The following is a 19,919-nucleotide window of genomic DNA, read 5'->3' on the forward strand; positions in this document are numbered from 1 at the left end:
CCAGTGCAGAGGAATACAAACAGCTCTCCGTTACAGTCGGCCTGCATCTTAACTAATTTGGGTTAATGACAAACCACTTATTAATTCCAGAAAATAAGGCTCTAAGGATTGGGGAGGCAGGAAAAAAGGGTCAAACTGTTAAAAATCTAAAAGGAAAGAGGAGCGGTTTTAAACAGGGTTCTACAATGCGATACAAAAGGCAGGGCTCTTCCCAGGCACGCACCCACCACAATTCCAGCTCGGGTAGTTTCACTTACAGGAATGTTGATGAATACCAAATCGAATTCTTTGGCTGTCAGGAATCTTTTCAGTGGTGCCATGAAATACTACCAAAGAGAAGACAGAAATGTTCAGTAAGCATTACTTTCTCTAAGCTACATGAGTTTCCTCATCAACAAGTAATCAGTACGTACTGAACATCAACTGGTATCAGCATTACTGATTCAAAGAAGCAGAAACAAATTTTTCTTAAAATTTTTACAGATGAAAAGACAAAATTCAGTCTGCATATAAAGTATAAAATAAGTAGTCTAGGCAGTAACTGCTTCCATTAGTGAGAAAGAGAAAAATAGTATCGGTTAATTCAAACTCAAAAACCAAACCCGCGCTGACTCATAGTGACCCTACAGGATAGGGTAGAACTGCCCCTGCGAGTTTCCGAGACTAACTCTTTACAGGAGTAGAGAACCTCATCTTCCTCCCAAGGAGTGGCTGGTGGTTTCCAGCCGTGACCTTGCGGTTAGCAGTCCAGGGCGCAAACACTGCACAGCCAGGGCTCTTCCACTGACGTTCAGTTTCTCAAAGAATTTTTCAACTGTACCTGAGCTCAGCAATCCATGTACCTCGACCGCAGGTCCCTCGCTTTCCTCTTTACTTGCTTGTATTCTGGAACCACTGTTGTTGTTGTTGTTGTTGTTACAATCTTACCCTTTCTCCTTCTATTACGCTTTCCAGGAAAAGGGAGAATGTTGATTAAATCTAGTTGCCTCCTATTTTGTTCCCGCAGCTAATAAACATGAAGTGATGGTCTAAGATGCAACATCACCTAAATATCAGCTGTGCTGTCATCCCACCTAATCTGATGATCTGTTCCTAATTAATCAACCCACCTTCTTTTCTAAACAAATTTTCTTCATATCTTTTTTCTTCCTCCTCAACTGCCAAGTTTTTCTCTTTGTTTTTATTTACCTAACCTCTAGTCAAGGGACTCTGGTGGCATAGTGGCCGTGGTAGCCTACAAAGCATAAGGTTAGCAGTTCAAAAGCACCAGCTGCTCCTTCAGAATCCACAGCGCAGTTCTGCCCTGTCCCATAAGGGGTCCTAGAAGCCAGCATCGACTCGATGGCAGTGAGTTTACCTAGTTTAATTTTTAACGTCTACTTATAGTAGGAAAGTACTTGGTGGGATAGTGGGTTACAAGGTCAACAGTTTGAAACCATCCTCCACTCTCTGTGAGAGAAGGTGCAGCCGGAACCGCCAAGGGCATGCACACTCCTTAGGAGCTACTGCTGTGGGCGCTTCCGGAGGTCTGCCGGCCTCAGAACAGTGCCTTCTGAGACAGAGACCAATCGTTCTGTAGCACAAACAAAGCTGCGCACAGTGTGCATATGTGTGCCAAAAGTGACACCAAATGACTTACTTTCTCTATGGACTCCAGGGTTTCTGTGTATTTTTCTTCTGTCTGTTTAATTTCTGCGAGGCAACAACTTCTTATGTCATTTTCAGGACATTTCTGCAATCAGAATCATCAAATCAACGATTTATGTACTAAGTGTATTATCTACTTGGTAGGAAAAGACATAAAAATCATTGCTTATTTTCTTAAGTGTTTCATTCTAGTCCAGTACCTAACAAAAAGCAAAATTTAATTGAATTTGTAAAGAATCTTTTAAAAAATCATTTTATTGGGGGCTCGTACACAATCCATACATATACCCATTGTGTCAAGCACATATGTACATGTGTTGCCATCATCAATTTAAAAACATTTTCTTTCTACTTGAGCCCTTGGTATCAGCTCCACGATTTTTCCCTTCCCTCCCTCATGAACCCTTGAAAATGTATAAATTATTATTTTTCTCATGTCTTACACTGACCAATGTCTCCCCCTTCACCCACTTTTCTGTTGTCTGTCCCCCTGGCAGGGGGTTATATGTAGATCACTGTGATCAGCTCCACTTTTCTCCCCACACCTTCCCCTGCCCCTCCTGGTATCTCTACTCTCATTATTGGTCCTGAGGGGTTTATCTGTCCTGGATTCCGTGTGTTTCCAGCTCTTATCTGTACCTGTGTACATCCTCTGGTCTAGCCAGATTTTTAAGATAGAATAGGGGTCATGATAGAGGGGGGGGGGAGCATTAAAGAACCAGAGGAAAGTTACATGTTTCATCAGTGCTATACTGCACCCTGACTGGATCATCTCTGTAAAGACTCTTTGGTTTGTTATTTTTTAAATCATTTTGTACAGTGCAAATGAAAAGATTTTCATGATTAAATTGATGCCTCTGAGTTTAAATCACTCACTCATGGCCATCACAGCAGCCCTGTAAACAGAGTAGCACTGCCTCTGTGGACTTCCAAGACTAGAACACCATGGGATTAAAAAGCTTCATCTTTCTCCCACGGAGTGGCTGGTAGTTTTGAACTGCTGACCTTGCACTTAGGAGCCCAATGCACAACCACTAAAGTAAAGCATCTCTTTTATGATCATGTTAATGAACCTGGGAACACTACACCTGTGGTCGTAGGGTGCCCTGGAATCAACAGCATACTTAGGAGCGCTGGCGGTGCTGTTACGTGAGCATTGGGCCAATAACCACAAGGTGGGTGGTTCAAACCTACCAGCAGCTCTGCAGAAGCAAAACAAGGCTGTCTCCTCCTGAGGAGATCAACACTGCTGGAAACTCCAGATCAGACTGCTATGAATCAGAATGATTTTCTGGGTTTACAGAAATAACCGCAAAAATAATGAAGATTTATTTTCTAGGGAAAACCCTTCAGGAATGCCTAAAAGATGACCTCTTCTTGGCAGTTAGCTCTTTGCCCTGGAGCTGGCAGGGCCTAATACTGACATCAGAGATTTGGGAGCGAGAGGAAATTGGCATCATCTGCCAGTTTGGCTGTTAGTACTTTTGTGACTTTGCACAAGCTTGCTATCTTCTCTGAGACTCGATGTTCTCATTTGTAAAGTGGGAATCATTACAATGTCATCATCAGGAGTTTTAGAAGATATAAGCACTTTAAGCACTATGTGGCACCGTCCCAGGTGTGCAGGCAGGGCCCATTCAACCTACGTGAGGACTGTTACTAAGCCTGTCCGTGTGAACAGTCCGGTAAGGGGAGACGAATGAAGAATGCCACCAGAGAGACAGCGAAGAAGACTACCTGCTGGCCCCCAAGGTCACTGGCAATCACAGGAAGCACCGACGATACTCTATCACCTAATAATGTCATGGGTGGTCTGTCTATTCTGCCTGGGCCATCTGTCGGGCCATGCAGTGGGCTCAAGGCTCATTCCCCTCGGTCTACTCACTACAAGCCAAGTTAACTTGGTTCTGCCCCTAAGAGCTCCTCGTCCTTAAAGAGGGCTCCAGACAACCCGCTGGCCTCCCAGGACAGACAGGGGTCACAGAGAGTGAGGGAGCTCATAAAGAAACAGAAACCATGAAACCATGAAAGTCTTTGGCAACTGATATGTTCTTGGTGGCCGTTGTTCCAAACTACAGATGAGAACACAATTCAAACTCCTCCCTTCTAAATGTCCTAGCTATTCCATTGGCCTACAAAGCTATTTAGACACAAAATTCGTATAACAGGATCTGAAATTAATTTTATAAAACTTTATAACATTGTAGAAAAAGCAAAGGGGGCTCATAATGGAACAAAAGAGGGCAAGGGCCTTATAGCAACACCCAGTGCATACGAGGAAATATTCTCAGACATGGACTTCCTCCTACATGAAATTTAATCTAAAGGGAACGAAATTACCTGCTTTGTAAGAGATTTCCTTTCATAACATCCCAATTTCATGATTCCCGAAATCATATTCCCCGGCCACATTGTCGTTATCTCTGGAGTGGCGTGTCATTTATCAGGCTTGAGTCCCTGGCTAGTCAAATAAAAGGCTCAAGAAAAAGATTCCCTGCGGTTGTTTTAAACTGCAGAAAACCTTGATTATGTGCCTCCAAGTGCAAGTGCAAGTATATCAGGTCTTACACCTTTATTTTAATTTTTAAGAGGAATTCTTCCAGCATCACACTTCTCTACGGCATGCTCACACCAGGAGCCTTTTCCTAGGAGAGCCGGGCAGCACGACTGAGTGCCAAGGCCCCAGGCTAGGAGTCCGGAGATCTGGGTTCGGATCCCAGTAATGCTTCTGAGAGGCTGTGTGACCCTGGAAAACACAGGCATCTCTCTTTACAGCACGCGACTTGCTACGTCTGGAAGACCTTGCTTTGTTTTCACTGAATCGGTCTGGGGCAAGCCGGCACGGAGCAAGTCCATCAGCATGGCTTTTCCAACAGCGCACGCTCACTGGTCTCTGCGTCCCTCTCTGGTGATTCTCACAACGTTCCCAACCTTTCCGTGATGCTATCGCCACTTATCAGACTACAGTCTGTTGAATAGAACTTTAACAAATCACATCGCTGTGAACGAGGTGGGTGTGAACGTAACGGCTACATGCACGGAAGTCAAAAGTAAACCCATGCGAGTTGCTGTACGGAGACTCACTTTTCTGGCAGCAGCCTGAAGCAGAGACCCCCCCCTCCCCACCCCGCTATCCCCGAGCAGAACCCCCACCCTATCCCCGAGCTGGGCCTGCGCCACGTGCTGAGAAGGTTAACAAGAAGGCAGGCAAGTCCTACGGGTTGACGTGCTTCCTCCGCTTTCATTAGGTCCTCGTAGACGTCCCCGCCTTCGTCCTCCCCGTACACACAGTCGTAGAGGCCTTCCCCATCGTCCGCTCGCGTTTCGCTGAAACCAAAGGCACAACGAGAGGCTCATCTTCGCTGATATAAAAACGATCAACACCCCACAATATAACGCTCCATCGTATTTGAGAACACAGCACACACACACACACAGGGAATTGAATGGTCGCAATGAAGAGTTGAACACCTGAGCTGGCGGCTCTGTTCCGCCTCCTAAGAGCTATGACCTGCACCATCATAACGGACACCAACATCGATGGCAGTGAGAGTGGCCCTGACTGGGAAGGTGCGGTTCATAAAGTATGAGGCTTCACAGACGTGTAGAGCATCTAACACTACATATATGATCACATGTAATCTGCCCGGCATGGCAGCCATTGTAATTTAACCCCTTGTAATGATGAGGAAATTGAAATACCAAAATGCTAGTTGACATACAACCGAGCCATAAGTTTAAATCAAGTCTGTCCCAATCACTCTTTCACCTACCCCCATGCTGTATATTTCCAGGCCTCAGTTTTATCATCTGTAGCACAGGGTATAAGAGAGATGAGAACTTGGGAAGATCGGATGGAGTGTTTCCCAGAGTGGATGACACCAACCCCTAGGGGTTGCTGGACCAATCCCGGGGGAGGGGGAGGGGGGTTGGGCAACAAAAGCAGACACCTACACTATCTCCTGGATTAGGGGCTACAGTACGAACAATCTTCATTTCTTCATGACCGGAGGGATACTGAGTACTTTTGCTGTTGTTGTTCTGAAAGGGCGGAAGGGTAGACCAAATAAGTTTGGAATCCCATGATGAAATGTCATAATGGTCTTTGACGAGCACCAGGAAAATCAAAATCGTCATTAATATATAATCCAGCCGTTTTCAAATCATGCTCTTTCAAATACATCATCAAGGAGTCCCTATCAGCCACATTGTGTTTTAATCAAAATATTTTTAGGACAAAGGTTTAAAGGCAGTTGACAACCATACCGGTTTATAAAGCTCCGGTGGCCACAGATACTGGCTGCTGCAGCATTCCAGCTCCCCACATAGAAGACTGCCAACCACAGTCAAGGGAGAACCAACTGGTCCCTCATTCCAGGTTCTGCTGTTAAATTTTCAGTTTAAGATTACACAGACTCATTCTATCAACTATTAATCCCTAACCATTGATATGAAATTTATTTACTATGTGGAAAAACATTAATACTTCTCTGAGAAGGAAGTTCAACTCTCTTAACACTACCAGCCTTCAGCATCTCTTCTGGGCCTGTGTAGATAGATCGTTGCAAACAATGCACACAGAAATGAAACCGCTACAATTATAAACGACAACCTGCTAGCTGGTGCATTCTTAAAAGTTGATGCAAACACAGGGCTATCTATGGGTGTCACAGAGCATCATTTGGAGTTGTTTCCTACACACACACACACACACACACACGATCGGGTTACAACATCCTTGGTTTTACCATTCAATATAAAGCTGCTTTTCTGACTCAGAGTTCGGTCAACAATCACTGATTTTCACCAAGTGGGCGGGAAAGAGGCAATCAACAATCATCCGTTTGCCCGTGCTCTGCCGCTGCACAGACATGCGCGACAATCTCGTCGTAAAAGAAGTTGGGACACTGGGCTGTCTGCTTTGCTTGGGGCTTTGAAACGGCTTGAAGTGGTGGAGTCATGGTCAATCCAGCAATATCCGGATAGGCCTGCTTTTTAAACATCTGGGTGCGGCAGAGTAATAGTGGTAATGAGAAAATTACCGATCAAAGCCTTGGAATGAGAGACTCAGAAGAGGCACAGGGAGGCCGACGCAGGAACGTGGAGAGACACGCATTCACAGTGAGTTACTATCTCAGCACAGGGCACCGTCGTTTCTGACGCTGCCGGCCACCAATTGCCTGCGATGTAGCACACACACTGCCCTTGTTTTCTAAGAGGAAGGTCACGTTTCCAGCATGGCTCTGAGCTGTAATTGCCCCTGCTCTGGTCATCATTCTAGCTCAGTCACATTGTACAAATGCGGGCCCGGTCCAGTTCTGAGCCGGAAAGCAGCAGTTCAGGTCCAGTCTCGACTCTCACACCCTCCTTCACTCCTTCCCACTTCTCCTTCCTCTCCAACCGAGGAGCACATAACGCTATTCACCCATCCAGTGAGGCGCCGCCAGGTTTGCTTCAAGGGCCTTCCCTAGGGGTTGACATTATATACCGCAGAAACTCGTAGCAGGAACGTCCGGTTTAAAGGCTGTATTCACACATTACCTGTGGTAGCCCACCGGGTCTTAAAGAATGTAAGTCCGTATCTCAGAGCAGCTTGGTTCAGGATCCCAAGTCAAGTCAATGCTGACCTATAGTGACCCTACAGGACAGGGTAAAACTGCCCCTGCGGGTTTCTGAGACTGTACCTCTTTATGGGAGTAAAGAATCTTGTCTTTCTCTTGAGGAAAGGCTGGCAGTTTCGAACTACTGACCTTAGGATTAGCAACCCAATGTGTTACCCACTATGCCACCAGGGATCCCAGGAAGAAATCCTCAGAGGACCTATCAGTACATCAGCTCTGGCTAGATGAGCAGAACAGAATGGGAGAAGTACAATGCTGTGAATAGTATGGCTCTCGGAGCCACGACTTTTGTTGTTCCCACCAAACGATCTTCATTTTCCTGATAGGCCAGGGTAAGAAGATGGGGGAAGACACTGTGTAGATTCTGTGAGTCAGCTATCAGTCATTGTTAGCACAGTTCATTGTAATGGTCATTCTCCTGGAAATAAAATCAGCCTCCGCAGCAGCAGGGAGAGGGGACTCTCACTGCCAGCGAGAGAGAAGAGCCAGGAGTAGATCTCATCCTTTGGACCCCTAGATCCCTTCGCATCGAACCTCCTTGGTCCAGGAGGCAGTGATGTCACCAGAGGAGTGGCAGAGTAGCAGGGCAACAACAGAACTAGGAGCCAGAGCATGAGACAGAGCAGTGGCTTCCCAGACCTCAGAGCAAGTGAAAATGGGTGCTTGGGGGGAAATGCTGACTAGTGGAGTAGGGTGCCTCTGGGCATTTAACTGGGGGAGCTGTTTTCTGACTCTCTAAGAAAGACCTGGGAATCTCCAGGTCCATGCTTACAGTGGAGTGGTGTACCTTACTGCCAGCCCTAAAAGAGCTTTGTCACATTGCCTGAGCAGGACAGAAGCCAAATGAAGGGCTGAGGACCAGAGAGAGTGAGGCCTGCCTGTAGGCACAACAAAGAAGAAACCGTACTGACTGAACAACTGTATCTTGGGTACTTTGCCCCCTGTCAATTTGCCTGATAAAGCCCCTAATGGTGGACATCACCTGTGAGTTCTGTGTGGCCACTGCAATGACATCTAGAACCCAACCACAGAAGTCAAGTGCTGTGGGAGGGACAGTGGTGTCTACATAGGGCTGAAAAAAAGGGATGGCAGGTGGAGGCATGTCTGACCTCTGCCATGTGGCAATCAACCTTGGCGGCCAGAGGAGGTCAAATGCCACCCCACCCCTCCTCAGGAAGGCTACAAAAGTTAGTTGATAGAAATGAGAGAAATAATATATTCTTGCTAATACTTGAAAAGATACTGACCGTCTTATAATTACTTTAATAAAACTCTATCCAATCAACTGAAAAAAACCACCACCTACTTGGCATCACTTAATTCTTGGAGTTTAAAAAAGTCTTGTTCAAGGTATACAATATAAAACATACCATTAAAAAACCCTCCAAACTCACAGCCGCCAAGTTGTAGCTGACTCACAGTGACCATATAATACAGGGTAGACTGCCCCCGTGGGTTTCTGAGAATCTACCTCTTTACAGAAATAGAATGCCCTATCTTTCTCCCATGGAGTGGCTGTTGGTTTTGAACCACTGACCTCACGGTTAGCAGACACATCATGGGTCCTTCAAATGCCACTACTGCAGAGCTGCTGGCCAGCCCTGTGGGTCCAGTCAGTCCTCACATCCTTAATTCAGCTACTGAAACCTTGTTGAGGAGGTCTATCTGGGAGGCAATATAGCCTAGACCAAGAACTAGCTGGGTTAAAACCCCAAGGGAACATCACCTTATTTGTAAAGTATGACATAAATAGTAACAGTTTCACAATGTCATGACACAATGTTGGATATTGCATGTAAATGCTTAGCATAGAAACAAGCCTTTAATAAGCTTCTGCTAGTAATTGACCAGGTAACTCAGCCCAAAACAGACAGGCTTAATGGAGCTCTCATTTATGCAGAAAAACAATGTTCACGGAGGCCCTACTATGCCCCAATGGCTCTTTGTTAGAATACGGACAAACGCAAGGAAGAGCCCCACCCCTTCTAGCGGAGTGGCAGACAATACAGTAAACAGAAAGTGTGTCTCGGGCAATCGCAAGGGCTGTGAAATGCCCAGAGAAGAGAGCCAAGATTTTGGAGAGGATGATGAGAGACAGTCTCTCGAGAGCAGTGGTTCTCCACCTTCCTGCCACCGCGACCCCTTGTTTCATACAGTTCCTCATGACCCCAATGATAAAATTACTTCCGTCGCTACTTCCTAACTAGAATGCTGCTACTGTTATGAATCAGGTGACCCTTGGGAAAGGGTCATTCGACCCTCGGGGGGTCATGACCCACAGGTTGAGAGCTGCTGCTCTAGAGGGACAAAGACTGGGATGTTGCTGAGTTTGCTGAGTCAAGGTCCTGAGCAAGAACAAGCTCAGTGTGCCCAGTGTGTTAGCTGGAGGACGTGGATGAATTTCTGCAGCCTCGGAGTCTCTCTTGGAGCCTAACCTACTTCTTAAAATTCCCCGCAGACATGTGTGATCTATGCTATCCGTTCCTTGAGGGCTGAGGATTATGTTTTATATTTATTTGTAATTTACATAAGTCACTCAATCAGCAAAAGATAATCAGCTACAGGGACTTAACTTTTGCCTTTCCTGACTATTAAATAATAAAACCCAAAGGGATTCCCTGCTCAGAATAAACTGCATCTAATGAGACATCCCTGAGTAATTCCATCTCACACTGATCTTGTCCTTCCTTGAATTTATAGAAAACATGTACTATCTGACCTACAACTCCCTTAGTAGATTCTATTACTCATATAATTGCCTCCTAATTGTGTGATCCGGTTTTATCTACTCCCCCGGTGATTCCTTGGAGAAAGTCACAAATCTTACTTCGCCCTACGCAGGGTCCAGTATAATGTGGTATGTACAGCGCGAACTAAAATAACCGGAAAAGTACATTTTCTCATAAGATTTTTGATCATCAGCTTTAAGATGAATTCTTCCATGTTTTCAACAGTGAACCACTTCTCAAGTTCAGAAAGCTTAGGTTAACATCAATGGCTAAAACCCACAATGTCTATTTAAATAATCTATCAGTGGACTGGCTTTGCGGGAAATGTTCAACATACTCTATTAAGTCAGGAAGGCCTTTGTAGATGCCGTCATCACTGATGCTTTCTTCTGTCGGGAAGGGCCTAGGAGAGGGAAAGAAACAGCATGGCTGAATGAGCAACACGGAGGCTGGTCACTTACCCCCACTAAATGCAAAAGCTGCTGTGTAGACCAGGCACCGTGTCAACACAACATCCAGGGCTCCCCCCAAATGCCTCCCCTGCAGCTGTGTCTCCCCAGGAGAGGCACGGCGTGGGCTCCCCGAGCCATCCACAGCAGTTGCCATGGCTCACTGCGGCCATATGTGCGATTCAGGCCAAAAAACCAGTGGTCACGGGGTCCATGACAACTCACAACCATCCCACACAACAGAGTAGCACGGTCCCCAAGGAAACAGACGGCCTCAGAGTAGCCAGTGGGGGGGTTAAACCACAGGTTGGCAGCAGAGTGCTTAACCATGGTGCCACCAGGGCTCCTTAGGGTACAATGTGAGGCATATAGACATGCTTCTCTTCCTGCCATCACGGACCTGCAGGGTGCTGCAGTGTCCCAGTTTGAAGAACACTGAGCCGCTTTCAAGACTCTGTGTTCAGCTATGAGATTGGACCCAAATGACAGATCCATTACCTGTCATGTTTCTATAGTCCAGTGCACAGGACAAAAGTGCTGTGTCCCTGACAGATGACTGACTCTGAGGAACTACTCTATGCACACATTAGAGGGTTTAAACTTTATCGTTTATTTTCATTTATTAGACACATGGGTCAAGTACATCTTAGGGACAAACAAGGTGTTTTTCTTGTCTTCTATGCAAAGAAAATGATGCGTTAAGTTTTCTTCTGATCCTACCCTTTAATTTTCCTCCGAAGCTTGTTTGTCTCATGACAACTATGAACTTTTCATAACACCACCGTAATGTCCTAACTGTATGTCTAACACCAGTGACAGCAATTGAGAAAGGGCCAAAAGTCGTGCTTTCCTTCCATGCAGTCAACACGCCATATGTTTCAGAAAAGTCTGTGAGAGAACCCATCGAAATAATCACTGAACAATTACTAGGCAATACCTTGAAAACGCAGGGTTTCCCATTAGCAGGTGACTTTTGAGAAACCTATCTTCCAAATTAATTCCTATGTATAAGAAATGCAATGTTTCAAGTTTTAAAACAATTTAGACACATGTAATCATGCTTGTATAACACTGCAAGTCCATTGCAGAAAATATAGATGGAAGAGAGAAAAAACTAACATCTTCCTGTTGTACAGAATTGAGAGCACACGAAAACTGAGATATACTGTTCTCACATCGGCTCACTGAATACAACATAAAATATGCATTGATGTAGAAAGTTGTAGTTAAGAATGAACTAAAAATATTCGATATTTGTCCAGGCTGTAGAATGCTTCTGTATAAAGCTGCCAAGACAGTGTCTTCAGGGGACGTCCTCCCAGATGTCACTGTGCTTCAGCCAGGGACTGGGAGCCTCATCGGTGCTGATTAGTCCTCTCAACCGCCCTCAGACCTTCCCCCTTATACTCTGAATGTGAGCTAGACAGAGAAACGTGAGCAACAGGCAAAAACCAAGGACCAGAAAGGCACATGGCTGGAGGCAGGACTATGGAACAGGGTAAACAAACAAACAAAATCAAAACATCTCTTCATTTCCATCAGGCCTAGCTGCTTGGTTTCTGGGACTTCATTTCCTAATGAGGCTTGAGCATGCAGTATCTGGAGGCAAACGGCCCACAGCACCATCCACCGCCTCCTGCTCACTGACGATGCAAATGCCGCTGCACAGAAGTGGCCTAAATTACTTCACTGGCTTACTTCCCCGCTTTTATTTTTATTACCAAATTTCCTCACATCCCTGTGCCCTTATCTCTTGACACATGAGCAGCTATTCTTATATTGCTAAAATCTAAGAGCTGTTAGAGCTTTTGATGGTAATAAAACATGCTACAGGAAACAAATGTACAGCAATAGCTTTCAAAATACTTCTTTAAATAAGCATTTGGGTTGGTCTTTATGATTCTCATGCACAGAAACGTTGGAAGAAGTTCAAGACCGTATCAATTGAGACCAATGGCTGATCAATGTACAGTTACCAGAAATTTGAACCAGTTTAAGACAGTGCAGTAGCAGCCTGTGGAAACACAGGCAGTACACACGTTGCAAAGCAACCAGCTCTCCTGTGTGTTGAATATTTACCTGAGTAGGAAAGAGGTAGAAGCTTGGTGGCACAGACATGATGCGTTGGGCTACCAGCTCCAAGATTATCAATTCCAATTCAACCCCCCCGCCCCACCGGCCTTCCTGAGGGAGGACGAGGAGCTTTCTGCTCCCATAGAGAACTAAGTCCAAAGCCCCCAGAGGCAGTTTTACCCTGTCCTGTAGGGTTGCGATTGGGCAGAACTGACTTGTGAGTCTGAAGGCTTTGCTGAAAATAGGCTGTTATGCAGCCTACCACACACTCAAAGCAGTGTGGCAGGCTGCCATCTCTCCGCAGGGCACTGCTGCCCGTTTCCTGCTCAGGCCAAGGTCTGACGGCCAGAGACTGGATCAGGAGCACACAGGCTGCCCTGCCTGCTGTCAGTCAGGGCTGAACTATTCTGAATCTGTTAGGAGCCTGCTAGATAATCCCTGGTCCCTAATCATGAGAGTATCTAGCTACTCCTGTGGATACATTCCTAATTGCTCAAGAAGTTTCTAATATGTAAAAGGCAGCTAAATACCAGATAACCTGCATGTGAGAAACAAGGTCTCCGTACTCATGGTGCTCTGCAATAGTAAATCATTGTAGTTAGCGGAACAGCTCAGAGGGTCCACTGAGAACAAGCTTACCTGATTCCTGTGGCCAACGCTATAGGCGTTCGAGAAAGCCGAGACAGGGTTTCTATAACCTGAGAAAAGAAGGAAGTGTTCACTGGACATGTATTTCACAAAAGGCAAGGCCCCGTTCACCCCATATGCCCATTTCCCGGTCTACTCTTAACGATGGCAGCAGAAAGGTCAATCTTCAGAAGTAACGTAACTCCACTGGGAAATAAACACACCTGGGTTGTAATTAGGTCCTCACCCCAAGCCCCCACTTTTTAACTTTAAGACTATAAACAGATTTCCTAGTTCACGTGAACAGCAATTCAATCATCAGTAAAACAAGGAGTTAGATTGGGTGATCCCAAAGCACTTGTATCATCTACATTTGCAGAATCTAAACGATTCTTTAAAGGACTATTGTCCAACATGAGGCTATCTAGATTTATATTAATACTGAACAGATCTAAATTACTATTGATGAAACTAAAACTTCTGCTCCTTAGCTGCACTGGCCACATTTCGGATATTTGGTGGGCACAGGTGGCTAGTGGTTACCATGTTGAACAGTGCAGACATCCAGCCTTCCCACCAGGGCAGAATGAGGGGCTCAAGCCAGAGCACATGCACTCAAACCATCAGGCGGCAACCTTGAATACATAGCACAACCTCCCCGGGCTGCTGCTTTTTTATTTGTTTAATAATGTTTATACTAATATTCCCTACTTCACCGAATAGCTATAAGGATTAAATAAGTTAATACGAGTGAAGTATTTAAGTGGTAGTTATTTTTTATAATGTTCACTTTTCAGATAATTGCCTATCTAGTTCTGAGAGTTTTTCAGGATAGAGATGCCTCATTATCCTTGATTATGTAATTCAAAGATTCTGTGTGGAGATCCTCAGTCCCTGGGCCTAAGGGGGCCAGGATACAGGTTGAGCATTAGTATCGAACATTTTAACCTGACTTTAACTGCTTATACTGAAGACCCCCTGCTCGAAGCCCTAGCGAGGAAACTAAGGGTACATGTTCCTCGGAAATCCAGTTTCTGTGACACTTCTAGGCCTGGAGTGTCCCTTCCAGATTAAATCTGACATAGTTGTCTACTACCAGGTCTAGTCCGAATGAGAAAAACAGAGGGGGAGTAGACGAAACTCTGCCCTGATTGAGGTGATACTACCGTTTCACTTCAGCGACAAAAACTGAAGCCTCGCGAGGGTAAGAGCCACCCAACACTTCCCTCTTCTAGGATCTCTGGTGGTGTCGTGATTACGTGTTGGACTGCTAACCACAAGGGCTTCCTCTTCCCAAGAAGATTTAGAACTTCGGAAACCCAAGGGGGAAATTCACTCTGTCCAATAGGGTCTCTATGAGCCAGCAGAAGTTTTGAGATACGAATTGCTTAACTACTTAAAGCAACACTGTAGCAATACAGCAATGCATGTAGAAACTCATGACCATGGGCTAAGAATACATCGATGATTTCCGGTTCCACAAGTTTTTAACCAAGCATTTTTTTAAAGTTTTATTGGCATATAATTCACATATAATACAACTCAATAGTTCACTCACACTAGTTCAATCTCATTAAGAGTTGTAATAATCATCACCGAAATCAACGTTAGCACCTTTTCTTCTTTCTTGTACTCACTGCCATTCCCTCCCCATCCCCCCACCCCCACCCATTCCCCCCTTTCCATCCCCCCCCTCCCCATCCCCCACCCCCCACCCCTAGCCTTCCCCTGCCATACCCTCAAGAAATCACTAATCCGGTCACTGCCTCTATAGATTTACCTACCCAGGACTTCACTGACTGGAAAACGTACCAATAATAATGACAACAACAACAAAGTAAAGCACAGAGAAACTCTTATCAAAAGAAAGCAGAAAAGATTAGAAACCAGAACAAATTAAAAATGGGTAAAAAGGAGATCAAATTATACAGGGTTAAATTTTAACCTAATTGCATTTGCAATAATCTACTTTCCAATGCACTCTGCATGACAGCAAAAGTATTCACAGCCCTGGTCTATGGTCAGGGTGATTCGCCAGCAGCTTAATCCATGTGTATTTCCCCTTCGCTTTGTTTTGAAGCTCAAATAAGTTCAAAATGGATTAATAGAGAGATAGTGATAAGATATGACATTTTAACCTAACCACACCTGCCATATTGATTGTACAATGCTCTCTGCCTGATAACAAGCTAGATAATCTCACTTTTACAAGTCTCTGAAAGTGGGAACAGTAAGAACTAATCACCTGCATCATAGAATTATTTTAATATCTGTTGCCTTTGAAGGAACTCTGGTGGCGTACTGGTTATGAGTTGGCCTGCTAACCATAAGGTCAGCAGTTCAGAAACACCAGCTGCTCCTCAGGAAAAAGACGGGGCTATCTCCTTCCATAAACTGTTACCGTCTCAGAAAGTCACAGAGCAGTTCGGCCCTGTCCTACAGGGGCACTGAAAGTCGGCATGAACTCGACGGCAGCAAGTTTGGGTTTGGGTTGAAGTTCAGTAGATTTCGACTCATTGCAACCGTGAAGGGTAGAGTAAGACCATCCCATTGGGGTTCCAAGTCTGTCCACCTTTCCAGGCACAGAAGATTGTGAATGAAAAATTATCAACAATGTAACAAAATTAACTATTCAAGGCGGAAATAATCACTTGCTGAAATTCCAAAATGCTGGGCCACTGAGTGAAAAGTTTTGCTTTGAGAAGGCTGTGGGATGGGCTGTGAAACAGCTTGCCAGCTCCTGGACGCCTGTTGAATTTTCTGCTGGCGCGGCACTGTTACAAAGCTGCCGGTAAAACTGCTGTGAGTCTGTTAGCTCGCCACCGCAGCAGTGTTGCCCATTGCACTGCTGCCGTTATATCACACATGTCAGTGGCGTGTATGTTATTCCATGGGGGCTATTTCCTTTAATAATTATGGCTTATCTAAAACATAAGAACAGGTGCTCAGCCCAGAAAGCTTTCCCTCCAAAAAGAAGAGTAGCACTTGACTTTCGCGTAAGCGTCCACCAGAGGGAGGCATGCGACAGCCCATCAGGTTGGCTCTAAATTGAATGTTTCTACAAGGTATGAACATCCCTGAAAAATCAATGAGCTGAAACCAGCTCCTGTTATTTCTTTTACAGGGGTTATTTATAACTCCTCGGTGGATAAAAGCACTGTAAGTACATGAATCCTGTCGAGACAGAGGGCCGATGGCCGCTCCCTCGGAGGCGAGCACTCTGGTTTGTGTCTCTGGCTGGACAAGGTCCACCCTTTCTCTCGAGTGTCACCACAGAAAACAGAGACTGTTTGGTCGATGTGGCATTTTTAGGACAAATGATTATTGTATAAAGGCTGGACGTACCCAGATTGGGAATAGACAAGTGCCCAAATGAATGCCAGATCTCCAGCCGTCAGTCTGCAGTCTGATCAGACATGAGACGTATTCCTTCAGCTGCACTGACCAGCGCAACCATCTCGAGTGTCACGGAGGAGACCGTGTCCTGTCCAACGTTTTACCTCTGGACCTTAATTCTCAGATCAAGGAGGAGGAATAAATAGAAAAACTGCAAAGTAACAGAGCAACGACCAACCATACTAAATCTCGGCCATGGAACCTTGTTTTGGGCATACATCCGTGGCTGACAAGCAGGAACTGTGAAACGAATACTAATCATGAAGAGATTCTGGATAGCACCATCCACATGGGAGACCGAGGTCCCGTTCCCAGCTTCAGGCGCAGCCACCACCTGTCTGTCACTGGGCCTTTCAGGTTGCACACAGGCCTCGGTGGAGCTTCCAGAGCAAAACAGACTAAAGAAATGGGCTTAGGGATTGACTTCGGAGTACCAGGCAATACAGCGCCTATGGATGACCATGTAGCTGGGCATGACTGGGCAGTGTCTCGCTGCACGCCGGGAGCTGGAGCTGGGGCTGACTGACGGCGGCAGTGAACGGCAGCATGGGAGAAGGGGAGGGAGGCAGGGAGGTGGGCAAGGGCGTCTTCACACCGGCTTTGGAAGAGTGCACTGTGTCCTAGAAGCTCTGAAGGGTCTATGAAGGTTTCATAATGATGGTGATGAGGTCACGACTACATTTTTAGGAAGATTTCTCAGCAAAGTGGACAGCAGGCCGGGGTGATGGAAAGTGGTGTAGAAACAGAGGGACTAGAAACCAATTAGGCATTCTCAGCTGCCCTGTTGAAAAGTGAAAAGTCTGAGCTTAGCAGTCGCACTAGAAAAGAGGTAGAAATGTGAGACATGAAGGGGATACCCCCCAAAAAATACAGATTGGTTTTCAAGGCTATGTATTTAATTTTTTTTTTAACGTAACAGCCTTATCACATTCAAAGCACTCTCTTTTACACTTCATACATTTTTCAAACCTGTGGTTCCATTCTTGGAAACCTTTTTGCAAACTCATCTGTTTGCATGGCTGACCGGACCTCCCTCATTTTTCCTTCCCCTCTTCAGGGCATCAGATCACGGACCTTTCATGTCTCTCTGCATTTGCAGAGACAAAACAAGGCTGCACAGAGCAAGGTCGGGTGAGTTAAGTGAACGTAGCAAGAGAGGCATGTTGGTTTTATTGCCAAAAACTGGCCCACCGAGAAGGCTGCATGAATAGGTGCATTGTTGTGGTGGCAAAACCAGTCCCCCATCTGCCACAAGTCAGGCATCTTTTTGTTACACACCGTTACACAATCTTTCAGAACCTCTAAACAGAACGCTTGATTAACAGTCTGACCTGGTGGAACCAACTCCACATGCACTGCAAGTGGACATTTTCATCCGTCCCAGAAGTTGAAGGGCATCTGGAATGAGGATTGATGTTCAACATCACAATGGTTTCTGTGGCATTTTTCCAGATCAGGAAAAAAATTTCACACCCTCTTGTTCTAAGTCGGCCATCACAAAACACAAGGTTTGAGGGAAACTGCCTTTATGAAAAAATTCACTGTGACCAGAGAGAACCACTGGGAACATTAAGAGTGAGTTGCTGGATGCTTGCCTGGAGTAGGGGGCCAGTGGGGAATTCATATTTTTCCCTGTTGTTAGTTTTTTGGGGGGTTGTTTTTTGAGATACTTCCTCATGGATATATATATGTGTGCGTGTAAATATGTATGTTTCAAGACTTGGAAATACTTTTATTTCATTTTCCCATGAAGTTTTCAAAGCCCTAACACATATATGTGTGTGTATAGTGCAATATTTGGTTCAACATAATTTACTTCTTTTTATTTTATAAATTTATCAACAATTAAAACTCTGTGTGGCTAGTGGCCTAACTCTCTCTTGGCCAGTGCTGCTCTAGAGCGACATCTCTGGCTCAATAATGAATTTGTTTAACCCTCTGTTCAATTGTTCAAGTTCAGAGAGAAATCAACACTTTCAAGCAAAAGGCAATTACAAGTGCTACCAAACCAGCCCAAACAGTAACTTTAAAGGACTGTCAGTTTAATTAGTCATACAGGCAACGGCATACTTTCTGTGAGACAATCTGAAATAGGAGACTAATTTACAGAGGCTTCATTCTTCCCTAGGGATGGTTTGAGGTTAGGACTGAAGACCGGGCATCTCCAGACTGTTAGGCAGTCCCAAGTTCCTCTCTACTGTAAGAGCCCGTAATCCTGGGATTGCCTCTTAGTTCTTGGATTCTGTGCAGACGCATCCTTTAAAGTGGTAATAGCCACGGGGGGACAACATTCAGAAAGCTGAGATCTTTGGCAGAGAATTGCCTGACTTTGAAAGTGAGCTGCGTTCGGAAAATGTGTTCTTTGACTTTGACCCAGCTGCAGGATTTGTGGGCAGCTTTGAAAACTCATTAAATTTTCTAACTCCCTTTTGTCTCCTAGAACTCTCCCAGTCTATTTCAGATCACATAAACAACCTCCCCGCTGGCCTGACACTAGCATATGGGACCTATCTGCTCAAAGTCAGTGGGTTGTGTGGAAGCCGTTGGGTTGGGAATGACATTGTCCTTGACATCCCCAACAACTCCATAGGGGTCCGGACTGTAATGAGAAGTAGTGTTTACTGACAGGCGTATAACTGAATTCCCGATCTTAGTATTCAGTGAAAATCCCCATGGAGCCTTTGTTGGTTCCACCTCTACTTTCTGTTTAGTGTGCCAACAGTTATGCCAACACCGAAATAGTGTACCAACAGTTGAATTTTCTTTTTTTTTTTTTTTTTTGGTTTCATAAGTACCATATGTCCTAACAGAGGAGTGTAAATTTTGGAGGATCAGGAGACAATTGTATTTTCTCTGACTTCTGACTAGGTAATTACATGACCAGACAACTAGATCTAGGTAGACAGAGCCTAGGTTTCTTCTCTTTTGGTGGTTCATAGTTAAAATGGTATACAAGAAGTTTTTTGGGGGGATTGTACAATCTCTTTCTCTCCCTTGGTGTGAGAGCATTCACATCACCAGCACCAGTTTGCTTTCCTTTCCCTGCTCTTTCAGATGTAACAGAAGTCGTCCTGTGAATTAGAACGGTGTGAGTTGTATGCTCCTGGAGCCGATGGCTTGCTTCTGGACTCTGGAGCACAGCAGAGTGCAGGCAGGGCTGACCACAGGAGGGTGGGGACGGGAGTAAGAAATAAGGTGGGAAGAAAGCAAGGCAGCCAACAATGAAGACCCTTGAGTACACTGAGAAATCACCATGGGGCGGTCTGCATGAGGGGTAATATTTACAGATGTGAAGGAGGCTGAGGCCATGTGATCAGATAGAGAGTTATGTTACGTCAGACAGCCTCTGTGGTTGCCATGGAGAAGATGAATTTGCT

At 45.3% G+C, this 19,919-nt stretch overlaps 1 protein-coding gene across 1 annotated transcript in view; it reads right to left on the minus strand.

Moving 5' to 3' along the window:
- Positions 1–19,919, minus strand: part of VAV3 (vav guanine nucleotide exchange factor 3) — a 405,543-nt gene that overhangs the window by 216,832 nt on the left and 168,792 nt on the right. Inside the window, exons 3-7 of the mRNA XM_075558833.1 lie at positions 13,159–13,217; positions 10,335–10,400; positions 4,866–4,974; positions 1,640–1,732; positions 258–326 (exon numbers count right to left, since the gene is read on the minus strand). Coding sequence (XP_075414948.1) covers positions 258–326; positions 1,640–1,732; positions 4,866–4,974; positions 10,335–10,400; positions 13,159–13,217 — 396 coding nt within the window. The remainder of the gene's footprint in view (positions 1–257; positions 327–1,639; positions 1,733–4,865; positions 4,975–10,334; positions 10,401–13,158; positions 13,218–19,919) is intronic.

This window comes from Tenrec ecaudatus, chromosome 1, assembly GCF_050624435.1.
Source record: "Tenrec ecaudatus isolate mTenEca1 chromosome 1, mTenEca1.hap1, whole genome shotgun sequence".
NCBI classification, from domain to species: Eukaryota; Metazoa; Chordata; class Mammalia; order Afrosoricida; family Tenrecidae; genus Tenrec; species Tenrec ecaudatus.